Source organism: Theropithecus gelada, chromosome 17 (genome assembly GCF_003255815.1).
Source record: "Theropithecus gelada isolate Dixy chromosome 17, Tgel_1.0, whole genome shotgun sequence".
NCBI classification, from domain to species: Eukaryota; Metazoa; Chordata; class Mammalia; order Primates; family Cercopithecidae; genus Theropithecus; species Theropithecus gelada.
Genome location: NC_037685.1, coordinates 60,163,528 through 60,181,183, shown reverse-complemented (window position 1 = coordinate 60,181,183; position 17,656 = coordinate 60,163,528). Strand labels below are relative to the sequence as shown.

Below are 17,656 nucleotides of genomic sequence, written 5' to 3'. Positions count from 1 at the left end.
CTGCCTCAGCCTCCCAAGTAGCTGGGACTGCAGGCCCACACCACCATGCCCAGTTAACTTTTGTATTTTTAGTAGAGATGGGGTTTCACCATTTTGGCCAGGATGGTCTCAATCTCTTGACCTTGTGATCCGCCCACCTCAGCCTCTCAAAGTGCTGGGATTACAGGCATGAGCCACTGCACCCGGCCATATATATATATATATGTATTTTTTTTTTATTTAAACAAGGAATAGATGAATACATTCCCACTGTACAGAAATAGAGTAAGCTATAAAAGTTTCCCTTATGGATAGGTAATACATATTTACTGTTTGATATGTATCTTGTCAATGATTTTTCCATTTTTTAACCTGTATGTGTGCACATATACAAATGTGGGCTTTAAAAATATATGACCGGGTGCAGTGGCTCACGCCTGTAATCCCTCAACACTTTGGGAGGCTGAGGCAAGCGGATCGCCTGAGGTCAGGAGTTTAAGACCAGCTTGGCCAACATGGTGAAACCCTGTCTCTACTAAAAATACAAAAATTAGCCAGGCGTGGTGTCAGGCACCTGTAGTCCCAGCTACTCAGGAGACTGAGCCAGGAGGATCGCTTGAACCTAGGAGGCAGAGGTTGCAGTAAGCCAAGATGGTGCCATTGCACTCCAGCGTGGGAAACAGATAGAGACTCCATTTCAAATATATATATATATATATATATACACACACACACACACACACCCCCCCAATGATTCATTCATTCAATAGATATTCACTGAGAGTCAACTCTGTGACAGGCATATTAGGTGCTGGGAACAAAACAGGGACCTCGAATTTACATTCTAATGGAAAAATACAGGCAACAAATTTAACAAACTACTGTCATGTCCCCTTATCCACAGGGGATCTGTTCTAAGACCCCAAGGAGATGCCTGACACCTCAGATTATACCAATTGCTGTCCATCAGAACATGCTCTGTTCATGTCTTCTACCCACAAACTTAAATGCCTTTTCAGTTTTCTTTTTCCTTCTTTCCAATTTCATGGATAGAAGGTTCATTCTTACCATAGATCTTAGCCAACTTCAGCATATGATTTTTTTCTTTTCTTATTAAGTCGAGAACTTTCACCTTTTAACTTAAAAGGAAGTACTTCACAGCTTCATCACTATTCGTGTGCTTTGGAGCCATTATTGAGGAAAATAAGTGTTCTCTGAACACAAACACTGTGATACTGGGACCGTCTATCTGGCAGGCCAGCTACCTCCTAAGGGATTCATAGAAGGGTAGCAGCTACAGCGTGGAGATGCGTGCGGGACAAAGAGAAGATTCACGTCCTGGGTGGGACAGAGTGAGACAGTGAGAGACTTCGTCATGTTACTCAGAATGGTGTACAATATAAAACTTATGAATTGTTTATTTGTGGAATTTTCCATTTAATATTTTTGCACGGTGGTAAACTGAAACCACAGATACAGGGGGACTACTATACAAGCATATGGTATAAATCTGATAATCATCACTGTTATGATGAAAATAAAATAATGGATTACAGTGAGTCAGTGGTAGTGGGCTTATATGGGAAACCCAGCATTTCTGAGATAAAATTTGAGTTGAGATCACACCATATGTTGTTTTAAGACTTGCTTTTATTACTTAATATATCTTGGAGGTCTTTCTATGTCAGTACATATTGTTCTACCCCATTCTTTTTAGCAGGCATACACTGTAATATGATATGTATTCCCATAATTTATGTAACTACTCCTCTATTGAAAGAAAAACACTTTCTTGACTAACTTCTTATGGAGTGCAATAGTACTGATTTTCCTGTCTTAAAATGGTCATTAGAATTGCTACTTCATCATACAAAAAAAAAAAAGCCACTGTAGGTGAATGGCCGTCTTCTGCGGAACTAATGGATCCAATCTTGTGGACAGGCTATGGCCAATCTGAGCATAGCACAAGGATTTATTGGGGCAGGAGTGTGTGGGTGTGTGCACACACTCACTTACATGTATGTGTTCACAGTATACAAATAAACATAGCTGATAGCTAAGGTTATATAGATAATAACCATAGAGTTAGTACCATTTGACATATTTGTAAGTGCCTGAATCATCCTGAAATGCTTTATTAGAACAAGAGCAAAGTTCACAGTGAAAGTGCACAAAGCTGCTTTCATTTTAAATATTTAGAAATACGTGTGTTTTTGGCACAGTTTCAAAGAATTCATTTTAACTATTGCCTCTTCAAGGCTTTTAGAAACTATTCTGCTATAATAACTCTATTTTGTAAGTTAAAGTAGTGAAGGAATAGACATTATCCCAAATGAAAGGACCTTTGTTTCTGGTATTTCCCTTATTCGGAGGTTACAGTGAGAAGAATGTTATACAGGTTTTGTTTTTTGTTTTTTGTTTTTTTTTTTTTGAGACAGGGTCTTGCTCTGTCACTCAGGCTGGAAGGCAGTGGTGTCATCACAGCTCACTGCAGCCTTCTCCCAACTCTCCCACCCCTCCAAGTAGCTAGAACTACAGACACATGCCACCATGCCAGGCTAATTTTTTTTTATTTTTTTATAGAGACAGTAATCTCACTGTGTTGCCCAGGATGGTCCTGAACTCCTGGGCTCAAGCTATCCTCCTGCCTCTACCTTCCAAAGTATTAGAATTACAGGCATGAGCCACTGCACCCGGCCTATACAGCTTTTTTCATCATTGTCCCCAGTCTTATTCTTTTCTAAGTGTTCCTCTTCTTTCTCTGTCTTTTTCATGGCTAAAGAGTAAATCATCTCATCAGGGCTTACATTGCCATCAAGTCTCCTTTAGACACTACGGTTTGCAACATTCTCATATTCTCTTCCAGCTTAACGCATTATTGCAAGGCTGCTTTTCACTGTGTCTCAAAGTATCCCATGCGTCAACTTTTTTTTTTTTTTTTTTACATTCACAAAAGCTTTGCCATGAGGCTTGATCTTAGGGTGAAATTCTCAATAAAGAAGAAACCACATCGTAACCATTCAGAAGCACTGAAATCACTCATCTTTTTAGTGTCATTTAATGGACTAATCGTTCTTCATTTTCCTTTTCTTTTTTTCTTTTTTGGAGATGGAGTCTCCTTCTGTCATCCATGCTGGAGTGCAATGGCATGATCTCGGCTCACTGCAACTTCCATCTCCTGGGTTCAAGCAATTCTCCTGCCTCAGCCTCGCAAGTAGCTGGGATTACAGGTACCCGCCACCACGTCTGGCTAATTTTTGTATTTTTAGTAGAGACAGGGTTTCACCATGTTGGCCAGGCTGGTCTTGAACTCCTGATCTCAGGTGATCCACCCACCTTGGCCTCCCAAAGTGTTGGAATTACAGGCATGAGCCACTGCGCCTGGCCTTCATTTTCCAGTTTTGTCAGCCTTTGCCATTTCACTAAACTCAAATTTCTGTTCCTCAGACATAGTTTTCCAAACATCCAAAGTTTGACTGGATATATAAAATCTCCTTTGTGGAAAGTCAGTCTGACATCTTGCCTCTAGCTTTCCCGGGTCACCTTTAGCCATCTCTATGTTTTGGCTCTTCTGGTTCTTAGTTCCGACACAGCTCTTAGCTAATCAATTAAAAGCTGCCAATCTAGCCAGGCGCGGTGGCTCACACCTGTAATCCCAGCACTTTGGGAGGCTGAGGTGGACAGATCACCTGAGGTCAGGAGTTGGAGACCAGCCTGGCCAATGTGGTGAAACCCCATCTCAACTAAAAACACAAAAATTAGCTGGGTGTGGTGTTAGGAACCTGAAATCCTAGCTACTCAGGAGGCTGAGGCAGAAGAATTGCTTGAATCCAGAAGGCGGAGATTGCAGTGAGCAGAGATTGCACCATTGCACTCCAGCCTGGGCACCAAGAGCAAAACTGTCTTAAAAAAAAAAAAAGCTGCCAATCTAAAGATATGATTATTTACTGTGTACCTAGAATAGTATACATCAACATCACCATCGTCATCATCGTCGTCATCATCATCATCATCATCATTGTCGTCATGATCATCATCATAGCTATCATCATCATCATCATCATCATAGCTACCATTTATTGAAAACTATGATGTGTCACCTTCAAAGAACTTATCCTTTAGTTGGAGAGCCAAGACAATCATAACAATAATAAACATGGCCGGGCACAGTGGCTCACGCCTGTTATCCCAGCACTTTGGGAGGCCGAAGTGGGTGGATCATTTGAGGTCAGGAGTTCAAGACCAGCCTGACCAACATGGTGAAATGCTATCTCTATTAAAAATACAAAATTAGCTGGGCGTGGTGGCGCATGCCTGTAATGCCAGCTACTCGGGAGGCTGAGACAGGAGAATCGCTTGAACCCAGGTGGCAGAAGTTGCAGGGAACTGAGATCGCACACTGCACTCCAGCCTGGGCAACAAGAGTGAAACTCCATCTCAAAAATAAATAAATAAATAAATAAACAAAATTCACTTTTTATTCTATTAAACTCAACATACATATATTAATTGCCTACTCTGAGCCTGACCCTTTATTATATTCTAGAGAAAATGAAAATAAGCAAAACATAATCCTCACCTTTGAAAAACTTAAACATAATAGGTACAAAGTCAGTTCATAAATGTGCAATGTGAGCGGTATAAAATAACATCAGATAAAAATGAGCACTTCTGATGACTAATCAGGGGAGATTTTATGAAGGAGATGTCATCTGAATTGGACTTTGATGAATAAAGAAGACAGTTTTAATAATGAATATTAGTTTGGCCAAAGTGGATGAACATAATGTTCTCTAAGTCAACAATACAGATGGTCAACTGAGCAACAAAACAGAAGCTGCTGGTCAGACTAGTAGGCCCATTTAGGAGAGCAACAAGCCACTTTTGTGTGTTGGGGGGTGGGGGGGAACAGGAGGCAAACACATGGCCTGCATTTATGTAATCAAATGGGTGAATTCAAAAGCTCTACAGATTTATTTACTCAATGGTGAATTGGATTAAAATTATATTTCATGCTCTTCCCTGGGCAATATGGTGCTTACACATAAAATGCCAAGATTGTCCTTCACCTTAAGGTATAATGGGAAGAAATAAAACTATCTACAAAGTCCCTTGAAAATTACACCTTTAAAATTGACAGTTGGACATCTTGAAAATTTAGACCACATCCCACGAATAAATTAGGCCATGATGGTCAAAAACTTATCCACCTCCTCCATCAGCAGCCGACATAATAGGTAATTCAAATTCTCACACTGAGTTTCACCATCAGATACCTTAGAGGACACCCCAGGTTTCTAAAAAAGAGCCCAGTGTAAAGTTTTAATTAGCAAACGCATGGAACTACCAGAGTTTGCATTCTAAGCTCCAGGAACTGAGGCTTTCTGAACCTTAAGATGATAAAATTAACTGACACAATTTTATAAATTCTGAGGTGAGCTTGGCATGCTGCAGGTCATCAGTCCATACCACCACCCAGGGAGCTAGCACTAATAACCAGCTTAGCTTCATCATATTCTGCAAAGATTGCAAAGCTCAGTCCCCTCCTCCACCCTCTACATGACATTTTCCATTGTCTTCATTTACATGGTCATTTTCCTCAGTTACTGAAGGTCAGCTGTCTGTCGGCCCTGCACTAGACACTGGGGACTCAGTAGTAAATAAGGTAGAGTTGCCACTCTCCAGGAGCCCACAGTGGAGTGGGCAGATAAGAAAGTCAGCAACTTTATGACAAAATGGTAAGTGCCAGAGTAGGGGCATGCACAGGGTGATGCAGAAGTAACAGAGATGGGGTCCAGGAGCATCAGAATATGCTTTCCACTGGGCACGGTGGCTCACGCCTGTAACCCTAGCAGTTTAGGAGGCCGAGGCAGGTGGATCACCTGAAGTCAGGAGGCCGAGACCAGCCTGGCCAACATGGTGAAACCCCATCTCTACTAAAAATACAAAAAATTAGCTGGACGTGGTGGCGGGCACCTGTAATCCCAGCTACTTGGGAGGCTGAGGCTGGAGAATCTTGAACCCAGGAGGCGGAGGTTGCAGTGAGCCAAGATGGTGCCATTTCACTCCAGTCTGGGCAACAAGAGTAAAACTCCATCTCAAAAAAAAAAAAAAAAAAATGCTTTCCAGAGCAGCCAATCCTGAGCTGAATATTAAAGAACAAGCAAATGCTAACCAGGCATCAAGGGAACCACATGTGCAGAGTCACTGAGGCTTAGAACAAACTGCAAATAGATTAGTATGGCTGATACCAAAGACACATGTAGGGATGTAGCAGGCAGCGAAGCTGGGAAGATAGGAAGGGGCCAGATCATGAAGGTCCTTGCTTAGTAACAACATAAAAACTTATCCCCATGTATATACTCTAAGTCAAGTTATGTCAAATATATCTTGCATCCATGTTTTTATTGGCCCTCACAGTAAGTCTATATAAGTTGATCTGGTTGCCAACATTTAAGAATCATGAGCTTTAGCACTAAAAACAAAAAAATTCAAATTTCTGCCTTCTTTCTAAAACTCAGAAGACAACACCAGACTCAAATCCCCAAATTCCCGATAGGTTGGAGCTAAGCAAAGGCTTCTGCTTTTAGATGGGAGACAGGCTTTCTGTTCTCCAGAGACATAGTCCCCCTTCCATTATTTCATCCCCAACTCGTTTATATTACGTGCCTGGCTCCTGAAGGCATCTATGTTTGCAAGTGCTGCTCTATGCCGGTTGGCCCATCTGATACAGCTTCTTAGAGTAAAGAGAGAAATAAATAATGGGTTTCCATGGGAACTGTCATGTCTTCAGTGGTTAAAGAATCTGTATTCAGTGTCAGAAGTCAAGGAAATACACAAACAAGCACATGGAAATGACTTAGGCTATACTTTAGAAGAAAGCAAGCAGGCCTATGATTAAATTATCTCAGAAACACAAAGCAGAGCATCATGTTTATAAGTGAGTTCTGCCCGGGCGCGGTGGCTCACATCTGTAATCCCAGCACTTTGGGAGGCCAAGGTGGGCAGATCACTTGAGGTCAGGAGTTCGAGACCAGCCTGGCCAACATCGTAGAACTCCATCTCTACTAAAAAATACAAAAATTAGCCAGGCGTGGTGGCACACGCCTGTAATCCCAGCTACTAGGGAGGCTGAGGCAGGAGAATCCCTTGAGCCTGGGAGCGGAGGTTGCAGTGAGCCAAGATTGCACCACTTCACTCTAACCTGGGCGACAGAGCGAGACTCCACCTCAAAAAAAAAAAAAAAAAGTGAGTTCTACATGTTAGTTCTAATGACTAATACCCAAAAAGGAAAGAGAAAATTCAAATAGAGTGACCTTTCAAAGACTTCAATACTATTTTACTATTTTACATAACAAAAAAATTATATCTAGGAATAAATATAACTAAAGAAAAGCAGGATTTAAAGAGAAAATCATAAAACTATTAAATGACATAAAAGAAAATCTAAATAACTCAAAGATACTCAATATTTTTCTATAAAAACACTTATTATTAGGTAGAACCATATTGCTATTTTTGTAGGTCAAAGTATTGGCAATTCCATATGATTCTACCTAAAAATAAATATGACCATTTCCCCTAAATTATAATATAATATGAACTCAGTGGAATTCCAATAAACATTCCAATTGTGCTTTTTACGGAATTTGACAAGCAAAATCTGAAGTATAAAGTATCGCAGTATAAAGGGCCAAGAACAGTCAAGACCATTTCGAAAATGATCTGGTCAGGCCATACCATGTATCAAGATGTGTTAATATTAAGCAATCATAATTTAACTTATGTGGTACAGTGATAGACAAATAGGTCACTGTGAATAAATAAAGAGCCTAGAAACAGAACCACAAATACACAAATACATGGGAGCTTCAACATAAAAAAATTCAGATAGTATCTGAGTAGAGCTGGCACAATAACTTAGTGGGAAAAGCAGATCTTATTCAATAAACGAGGCTGGGATCACTGGCTAATTATATAGTAAAAATTAGGTGCTTACTTCACACCATACACATACCCCTCCCCAAAAGAAAATCTAGATAGATTAAAAACCTAAATAAGAAAACACAAAATATTAAATGAATCTTTTAAACTGATTTTATGAAGAAAGTATACAAGGTGAATGCTTTATGATATCAGGGTAGGAAAAGATTTCTTAAGTAACAAAAAGCACAAAGTATAATAAAAAAAAACTGATAAATTTGATTATGTTAAAAAAGTTAAAGCTTTGTATTAAAAATTCACCATGGCCAGGGACTGTGATGTACACCTGTAATCCCAACTACTCGGGAGGCTGAGGCTGGAGGATCACTTGAGCCTAAGAGTTCAAGGCTGCAGTAAGCTATGATCTTGCCACTGCAGTCCAGCCTGGGCAATAGAAACAGACCTCATCTCAATAAATAAGTAAATAAATAAAATAAAAATTTATCATAAGTGAAGTTTAAAAGACTGTTCATACAATGAAGGAAGACTTGAAATGTATTAAGCCAACGAAGAATTAGCATCCCAAACATAAAGAACCCTAAAATCATTGACAAAAAGACAAATAGGACAATAGAAAAATGGGCAAAGGATAGAAACAGGCAATTCACAAAAAGAGAAACCTTGAATGGCCAATAAAAATATTTCACCTGACTAGTAATCAGGGAAATGTAGATTAAAACCACAACAAGATACCTTTTCACATCAATCATTTTGCCATCAATTAAAAAGCATGGGCTGGGCGCGGTGGTTCACACCTGTAATCCCAGCACTTTGGGAGGCCAAGGCTGGTGGATCACCTGAGGTCAGGAGTTCAAGACCAGCCAACATGATGAAACCCTGTCTCTACAAAAATACAAAAATTAGCCAGGTGCAGTGGTGGGCGCCTGTAATCCAAGCTACTCGGGAGGCCAAGACAGGAGAATCACTTGAACCCAGGAGGCAAAGTTTGCAGTGAACCGAGATTGCACCACTGCACTCCAGCCTGGGCAACAGCAACATTCCACCTCAAAAAAAATAAATAAATAAATATAAAAGCATTGCTGAATGGGAAAACAATCAAGTTGAAAAGGATATATAATCTATAATACCTGTTATTTTGAATTTTTAAGCACACAAAATAATAGTCTGTGTTCTGTAGAGATATGTACCTATGTAGAAAAAGTACAAAAGCATGCATGAGAATTTACACACCAATTTCAGGTACCTCTGGAGAGAGAGGGTAAAGGAAGGGATAAAGTATCTATAAATCTTATTTCCTATAAAAGACAGAGAGAAATGGGTCTATCTAAAGCAAACATGGCAAAATGTTGACCCCTGATCATCTTAACGGTTGACACATGGGTTATGTTTTTCCTGCACTTTAAAATTTTTGAAAAGTGCTCACAGTCAAAAAAATTAAAATTAAACTAAAAATAGAACCCCTTTAAAAAGGTATTTTCCTCGGCAGAACAGAGCCTGTATCCTAGGATTTGAGTCATATAAAGTGAATATCAACAGATTAAGGTATTAGAGAAAACAGGGGGAGACAACAATGAATTAAGTATGAACAAAAGATCTGAGGAATGAGACAAACTATAAATCACTGCTTATTTTTGAAAGAAGGGAAATAAACAGCAAGAGTGGAGGATGAGCAAGGGCCTGATGACAGTTGTGAGCATTTGAGTGGCCTATTTGATGGGGACGCATCAGTGTCTCTGTGTCAGAAAGAAGAGCTTTGCCCATTGAATTTGGACACCTTCTCACCCCATTTCCTCTCCTTCATGGACTAGAAAAAGGAATCTGTGCCAGATGATGTTAGCTCATGAGCATCCTGGCTACTATCTCTCACCTTTCATAATTATATGCTCTCCTTGAATCCAAGTCCTTTAACTTTATTTGCTCATGGTGCCAGCCCCCGCTTTTTTTTTTTTTGGTCAATTTTTAGTAGAGATGGAGTCTCACTATGTTGCCCAGGCTGGCCTCAAACTCCTGGACTCAAGCGATCTGCCCGCCTCAGCCTCCCAAAGTGCTGGGATTACAGGCATGAGTTGGGGATTTGAGTGATAGAAAATTGGCTGAGTTTCAGATCTGCTGCAATGGAGATGATTGTAATGATTGTAGGTAGCAAGATAGCTGCTATTATAAATGTTCATTGACCTCGAGCAACTGTACAGCCACACTTTTATTTTCTGTAATTGCCACTTACACTATATCTTATACTTCTCAAAGCTTCAATGCTTCCATTTAAGTTATCTCAATTGATCATGAAATAGGTGGAGCAGGTATTATTCTCATTTTACCGATAAGGAAATAACCCCAAAGAGATTAAGTGACTTAGCCAAGGTTCTGGGGAAGAGCTGTCATTTTGTTCCTGTTATCTGGGTTTAAAATATTGGAATCACCTTGGACTCATCTCTCTCTTTTTCTATTGCTGTATCCAGTAAAGCACCAATTCCTACAGGTTGTTTCTACAAAGTGTCTGTTTCCATTTCTTCCTCTATACTTCCTGTCAAGCAGGAAGTTCCCACCAATCCAGGTTTGAGACTTCATCATTCCTTGCCTGAATTACAACTGATAAGCAGAACTTGCAGATGCTATGCTTTCCTCATTCCAGTCCAGCCTGTATTCTCCTTCTAGACTGAACGTCCTTAAATGTCGCTTTCACTATGCTCAGAAATCTTCATGATTCCCTTTCCTTTTACATTTAATTGAAACTCCTCAACCAGGATTTCAAAGCTCTCCTTAATCTGAATTCGCCTTTTCCAGTCACCTACTCAAAACAGGTCTTTGGAAATAAAAATGGCTAATACACACATGAAAAAATGTTCAAAGAAATACAAATTAAAACAATCATTTTCATCTATCAAATCAGCAAAGTTTTGTGTTTTTTATTTTTTAGACGATACTGATCATTCTCCACTCTTGCTATTTATTTCCCTTCTTATGAAAATACGCATGTTATTACCCTCATAATTTGTCTCCATCCCTCAGATCTTTTGTTCATACTTAATTCATTGTTGTCTCCCCTGGTTTCTCTACTACCTTAATCTGTTGATGCTCATTTTGTAATTCCCCAAAACTAGAATTTGTAGGCAAGGATTTCTTTTGCTTGACAGTTCGTCACCAGTATCTAGAATAGTGTCTAGGACATAGTAGGAGCTAAAAAAATTTGTTATATAAATGAACAAACTGTGTTTTCAGAAAATGCACTTTAGAAAGACTAAAGAAACAACATTTGGGAGGTGAGACTGTAGGTGTTTGGAGTTTGTGCGTTTTTTACATTTCTCCCTTCCCTTCCCCTCCCCTCCCCTCCCCTCCCCTCCCCTCCCCTCCCCTTCCCTTCCCTTCCCTTTCCTTTTCTTTCTTTTTTGAGATAGAGACTTGCTCTGTCACCCAGGCTGGAGTGCAGTGGCACCATCTTGGCTCACTGTAAGCTCCACCTCCCGGGTTCAAGCGATTCTTCTGCCTCAGCCATCCGAGTAGCTGGGATTACAGGTGCAAGCCACCATGCCCAGCTAATTTTTGTATTTTTAGTAGAGCTGGGGTGTCACCATATTGGCCAGGCTAGTCTCAAACCCCTAGACCTCGTGATCTGCCCACCTCAGCCTCCCAAAGTGCTGGGATTACAGACATGAGTCACTGCGCTCAACTGTTTACATTTCTTTAATTGGCAAATAATAATAATTATATATATGGATGGGGTACCATGTGATGTTTTAATATTAATACATGTATACAATGGGAAAGATCGAATAAGCCTGATTAGCATACTCATCACCTCAAATATCATTTCTCTGTGGTGGGAACACTTCAAATACTCCCTTTTAGCTATTTTGAAGTGCGCATTATTTTTAACTGTTGTCACTTTGCTGTGTAATAGAATGCCAGAACATATTCCTCTTATCTAACTGTAACTTTGCACCCAGTGACCAATATCTTCTCTTTCTGTATCCAACTCTCCCCACCCCAGCCTCTGGTAGCCATCACTCTACTCTTTACATCTGTGAGTTCAACTTTTTTAGATGCCACATATAGATGAAATCATGCAGCATTTGTCTCTCAGTGCCTGGCTTATTTCGCTCAACATAATGTCCTCTAGGTTCATCCATATTGTCATAAATGAAAGAATTTCCTGTTGTTTTTTAAGGCTGTAGTATTCCATTGTGTATATACACCAGATTTTTAAAATCTATTCATCCATTGATGGACACATAGGTTGCCTCCATATCTTGGTTCTTGTGAATAATGTTGCAATAAACATGGGAATGCAGACATCTCTTCAGCATACTGATTTCAATTTCTTTGGATAGATAACCAGTAGTGGGATTGCTAGATCACATAGCAGTTTTCTTTTTAGTTGTTTGAGAGGCTCCATATGGTTTTCCAAAATGGCCGTACTAATTTATAATGCCACCAACTATGTATAAGGGGACCCTTCTCTCCACACCCTCGTCAACACTTGTGATCTTTAATCTTTTTGATAATAGCTAATCTCATAGGTGTGAGGTGCTACCTCATTTGTTTTTTTCTTTTTTTTTTTTTTTTGAGACAGAGTCTCACTCTGTCACCTAGGCCAGAGTGCAGTGGCACGATCTTGGCTCACTGCAACCTCTGCCTCCCAAGTTCAAGTGATTCTCCTGCTGCAGCCTCCTGAGTAGTTGGGATTACAGGCATGCGCCACCACACCCCGCTAATTTTTGTATTTTTGGTAGAGATTGGCTTTCATCATGTTGGCCAGGCTGGTCTTAAACTCCTGACCTCAGATGATCCGCCCACCTCGGCCTCCCAAAGTGCTGGGATTACACGCGTGAGCCACTTGCACCTGGCCTCATTTGGTTTTGATTTACATTTCTGTGATTAGAGATGGTGAGTATTTTTTTTTCATATATCTACTGGCCATCTGTCTTCTTTTGAAAAATGTCTATTCAATTTCTTTGCCCATTTTTAAATAGGATTATTGGTTTTCCTGTTATTGAGTAATTTGAGTTCCTTGTATATTTTGGATATTGGCTCCTTATCTGATGTATGATTTGCAAATATTTTTCCCAATCTGTTGGTTGTCTCTTCACTCTATTAATTGTGTCTTTGGCTGTGCAAAAGCTTTTTAGTTTGATGCAATCCCATTTGCCTATTTTTGCTTTCGTTGCCTGTGCTTTTGGGGTCATAGCCAAGAAATCTCTTCCCAGACTAATATCATGGAGTTTTTCCCCCAAATTTTCTTCTAGTAGTTTTATAGTTTCAGGTCTTACATTTAAGTTTTTAATCCATATTGAGTTCATTTTTATATAAGGGATAAGACAAGGGTCCATTTTCATTTTTCTGTATGTAGATATCCAGTTTTCCCAACACCATTTATTAAGGAGACTATCCTTTCCCCATTGCGTGTTCTTGGCACCTTGTCAAAAATCAATTGACCATAGATCTTTGGGTTGATTTCTGGGCCCTCGCTTATTCCATTGGTTGATGAATCTGTTTTTATAACAGTACCATGCTGTTTTGATTATCATAGCTTTGTAATATTACATTTTCTTTTTTAAAGCTTTCAAATGTTTCTCAAGTTTTCTATATTAAGTACATCTTTCATAATCAGGAGAAATACACAAACTATTTAAACTAACGAAATACAGCCTATAGTCTTGCCAGGCCTGTTTTATCACTATCCTGGAACAATTACTCAATCCTGTTTATTTCTACATCATGCCATTTCTCATGCTTTCCTTTCTCACTTCACCTCTGACAATCTTTCAAACCTCAACTAGAGGCCCACCTCTTCTATGCAGCCTTCCCCAAGTGCACCCTTCCTTACTGATCTCCTTCCCTGTGCCAGACTTTCCACTTAATTAGTTATACTGTGCTACATTCACTCATTCTCATTCATTAAATATTTTCTATTTGCTGGCTTGTGTGTGTGAGTGTATGTGTTGAGCATGTGAGGGAGAGAGAGAATGTATACGTGTGTGTTTGGTATGAATTAATTTTTCCTTCTCAACAGATACCATGTCTTAGCCTGACCACATCTTAGCCTGCTGTTTTTTTTGTAACATGAACTGATGGCAGAGTAAATGCTCAACAAACACTTGGTGATAGTACAAGGTATTGAAGCTTCAAGGTCTTGAAGCCTTTCAGGGGTCTGAAAATTCTTGGGGCTCCTTCTACTACACAATGCTCTGTAGTAACCCTTAAGCTTACATTTACTGAGCACTTACTAGGTGCCATGGGCTTGCCATTTATTTTTTCATTTATAGAGTAAGAATTACTTTCATTTTTATATTAAGATTAAGGAAACTGAAACTTAGAAAGATCAAGTAACTTGCTTAAGTGACAAAGCTTGAAGCGCTAAGGCATGGATTAAAACACAGCCCAGGCAAGTTCGTTATCACTAGGCTATATTGACTCACCAGGCTTTATGACAAATGAAATATTATTTCCTTTGACCCATATGCCACAAATGTGCTTTCAGTCAAACTGCATGCTCTTGGTGAAGTTACTTAACCTCACAGAATCTCAGTTTCCTCGTTTGTAAGAGGAAGACATTGTTAGCTGACAGACTGGTTGTAAATGTCAAGGTACGAAAATGTGTCACATAATGCCGAGCACATAGAGGGCGTTGAGTCAATGATAGTTGTTATTATTAGATATGCTGCCTTCTTGATATCTGCAACTTTAAAGCTGGGCATGGCAGCTGCCTCGCGTTTCTTTCTACAGGGTGGGTGGATCTGCATCTCCGAAGCTGAGGATCACAGCTCTGCTAGGTGGTGAAGGTGCTATTAGAAAGCTTGTAAAAAAAAAAAAAAAAAAAAAAAAAGAAGGAAAGAAAAGCAAAAGAAAGCCTGGACCCAGAGAAAACAAATAATCAACCCTGCCCCAGGTTCACTAGAGCTCGGATTTCCTTGTCTGAATGCATAATGATAGGAAGAAGGCTGTGTTACAGAAGTAGCTGTTTTTTGTTTGTCATCCAGGCCCACTAATCTAAACATCTCACACTCCTCAGGAATTATTTTAGGACCAGGAAGCAGCACGCTGTTTATTGAAAGAGTCACAGAAGAGGATGAAGGTGTCTATCACTGCAAAGCCACCAACCAGAAGGGCTCCGTGGAAAGTTCAGCATACCTCACTGTTCAAGGTAAACAGCTGCTTAAGAAAGCAACAAGAAATTGGTCAGACATCTATTTCCCTGTTTGTTTAACTTTCCACCTCCCAGTCTCCTGCTGCCCACTCCAGTCTGTTCCTTTCCCTGACCTCCTTCTCCCCTCTCCCTGCCACTCCGGGAAGGGACTGTCTGGTTCTGTCTGGCACAGCAGAAGGTGAAGACACTGGCTGGCCATCCTTGAGAGCCCAAAATCTGAACGCGGTGTCTGTGGGAGAAGTCGTTCCCAGAAGAAAGGAAACCCAGTTCTGACCATGTGATGATGCCCTGCCACAGAGAGTGGCCAGAGTAGTCCACACCTGTGAGAGAGACGTCCAAGAAGGAAGAAAAGGGAGGGGGTAGGTGAGGAGGGGGAACTCGCACACTTAAAATTGTTCATTTGTTTTCCTTTTCTAATTCCCAGGAGTTAGACATATGCTGCTATTCCAAATGCTTTAATAAGCTGGCTTTTAAAATGAAGTGTGCTGTAATATTTTATCAGAGAGAAGCAACACGTAATCAACAGACCACATTTAAGAAAAATATTCCAAGTGCTTCCTCTTTATAGTCTCAGACAGTTTGCTCAGCAGCAAAATACAAAGAGGCCTAATCCTGCCCTGGCTATGGCCATGTGGCTTACATTTGGAAAACAGTTTCGACCTCAATTTCAATTCTCTAATGCTAAGAATCATCCAAAACATAAAATTTACAACATCATAAAATATCAGATTGGCACCTCTTAGATATAAATATCTATGGCATATTGAGGTTTGACGTGAAAAGATGGAATTTGTTCAGTAGCCTATTTCCAAATGCTAACCAGTCGACTTCAGAATATGCAAGTATTTTGTGGGGAGGAACTAGGAAGAAGGCAATGTAATTCAGTTTTTTTCCCCCTGAAACTTACATTGCTTAAATATTTTAACTCTGAGAATTCAAACCCCTTTAAAACAGAACATCATCTCTATTCTTTTACAAGGAGATGATTTAAAGAGCACCCTGAAAGTCTGAAACTGCTCTGCCACAAATTTATACTTCCAGAAAAACTGAGAGGGTAGCATTCCCCAAATACCTTTAGTAATGGTTTTGTCTCCCAAATAATCCTTGTTCTAAAATATTATGTTCACTTTTCTGTTCGCTCATACAGAAACAGTTTATTAGCATCTCTGTTTAACACCTTCTTCCCCAGATGGATGCTAATCTGTCTTTTAACAGGCACCCCAGACATACAGCCCTCAGGAATGGCCATGTTGGGCCAGGGAACACAGAGAGCAAGGAGACCTCACTAATCCTCAGAGCAAATGTCATTTCCCCCATATCCTCCCAACAACCCCGTGAGATACACAGAGCAGTGATAAACCTCCAGAGAGGTCTGAACTGACTCAACTAACTCATACAGTCTAGTCATGGCAGACCGGAGGAGAAAACTGAGCTTTTCTCAGACTCCCCTCCCCTCACCCCATGACTGCCTTCCCCTGTGCCCATCCCTCTACCAGGGAATATGGGGCAGCAATGGCTGGACTCTGATGGCCTGGGAGGAGCCTGGGTGTGAAGCAGTGCTGTTTTTGCGTGTTTGTAGTTCTCCCCAAAGTCTTGACTTCTTTCCCTTTTCTGCCAGGTTAATCTGGGTTTCTCAGAAGCCAGTGTGCTTAAAATTGTGCATTTACGACATCTGTGAGTTTCTTCTCCCCACCTTCAGAACCACCACCCTTCTGGTCGCCAGCAGTCTGCTCTGCAGGAGGCCTGCTATTATTCTTTCACTGCTCCAGGCCAGATCAGCAGCACCGGGGGGCCTTCCAGATTGGATTAGAGTCAGTCTTTTGGCCATTGGTGAGCTCGACTTGCCACATAACGCCAAGCATGGCCTCTGTTTGTGATGTTAGTGCATCCTGGAATGTCTTTTGTACAGGCTCCATTCCCTATTCCAGCCAAATCCTTCTTGTGCTCTCAGGCCAGCTGAAATGCTTTCTGCCCTGGACTATCCTCCAGGATGAACAGCTGAGGCAGATACTCATTCTCTGCTCTCTCACTCCCCACTTCTGGAATCATTAGTCAGTACTTATTTTATTCTGCCTTTTATTATTATTTTGGCGTTGATATGCTTCTCTTCCCTACCGAATTATAAACTTTTGAGACAGTACTGTCTGACATATCTTTGTATCCCATACACATGCCCAGCACTTAGCACGAAACATTTATTTAGTACCTTTATGTGCAGGCACTGTGCTGGACACGTGACATACTTAATCCTATTAACCTTGTAAGAATTTGAAGCAGTCAATAGTAGTATCTTCAGTCTACAGATGGGAAGACAGAAGCTCAAAGAAGTTAAATAACTTGCCCAAAGTTGCACAAAGACTACGTGGTGAGGCTGAAACGTGAGTCCATGTAAACCTCAGAATATTTTCACCGTTGCTCCACTCTTCTCATTCCTGAGGTGCCTGAGGAAGTTGTCTGCAAGGACTTAGGATAAAATTGAGCAAAAGCACTCTTCTAGTGATCCTGTTATTTTTATTTTCTCCATTTCTCTTATGTTTACATGCCTCTAGACTTCCTACGCTGATTCCTTTTCTCATTAATGTTATGCTT

At 40.4% G+C, this 17,656-nt stretch overlaps 1 protein-coding gene across 2 annotated transcripts in view; it reads left to right on the top strand.

The window, feature by feature from the left end:
- FLT1 (fms related tyrosine kinase 1) overlaps nucleotides 1-17,656 on the top strand; it is a 195,169-nt gene that overhangs the window by 124,867 nt on the left and 52,646 nt on the right. Inside the window, exon 15 of one of the 2 annotated variants that reach the window (XM_025364472.1) lies at nucleotides 14,933-15,064. In XM_025364472.1, coding sequence (XP_025220257.1) covers nucleotides 14,933-15,064 — 132 coding nt within the window. Of the gene's footprint in view, nucleotides 1-3,938; nucleotides 4,101-14,932; nucleotides 15,065-17,656 lie in introns of those variants that run through there. The other variant, XM_025364473.1, reaches the window with a different exon arrangement.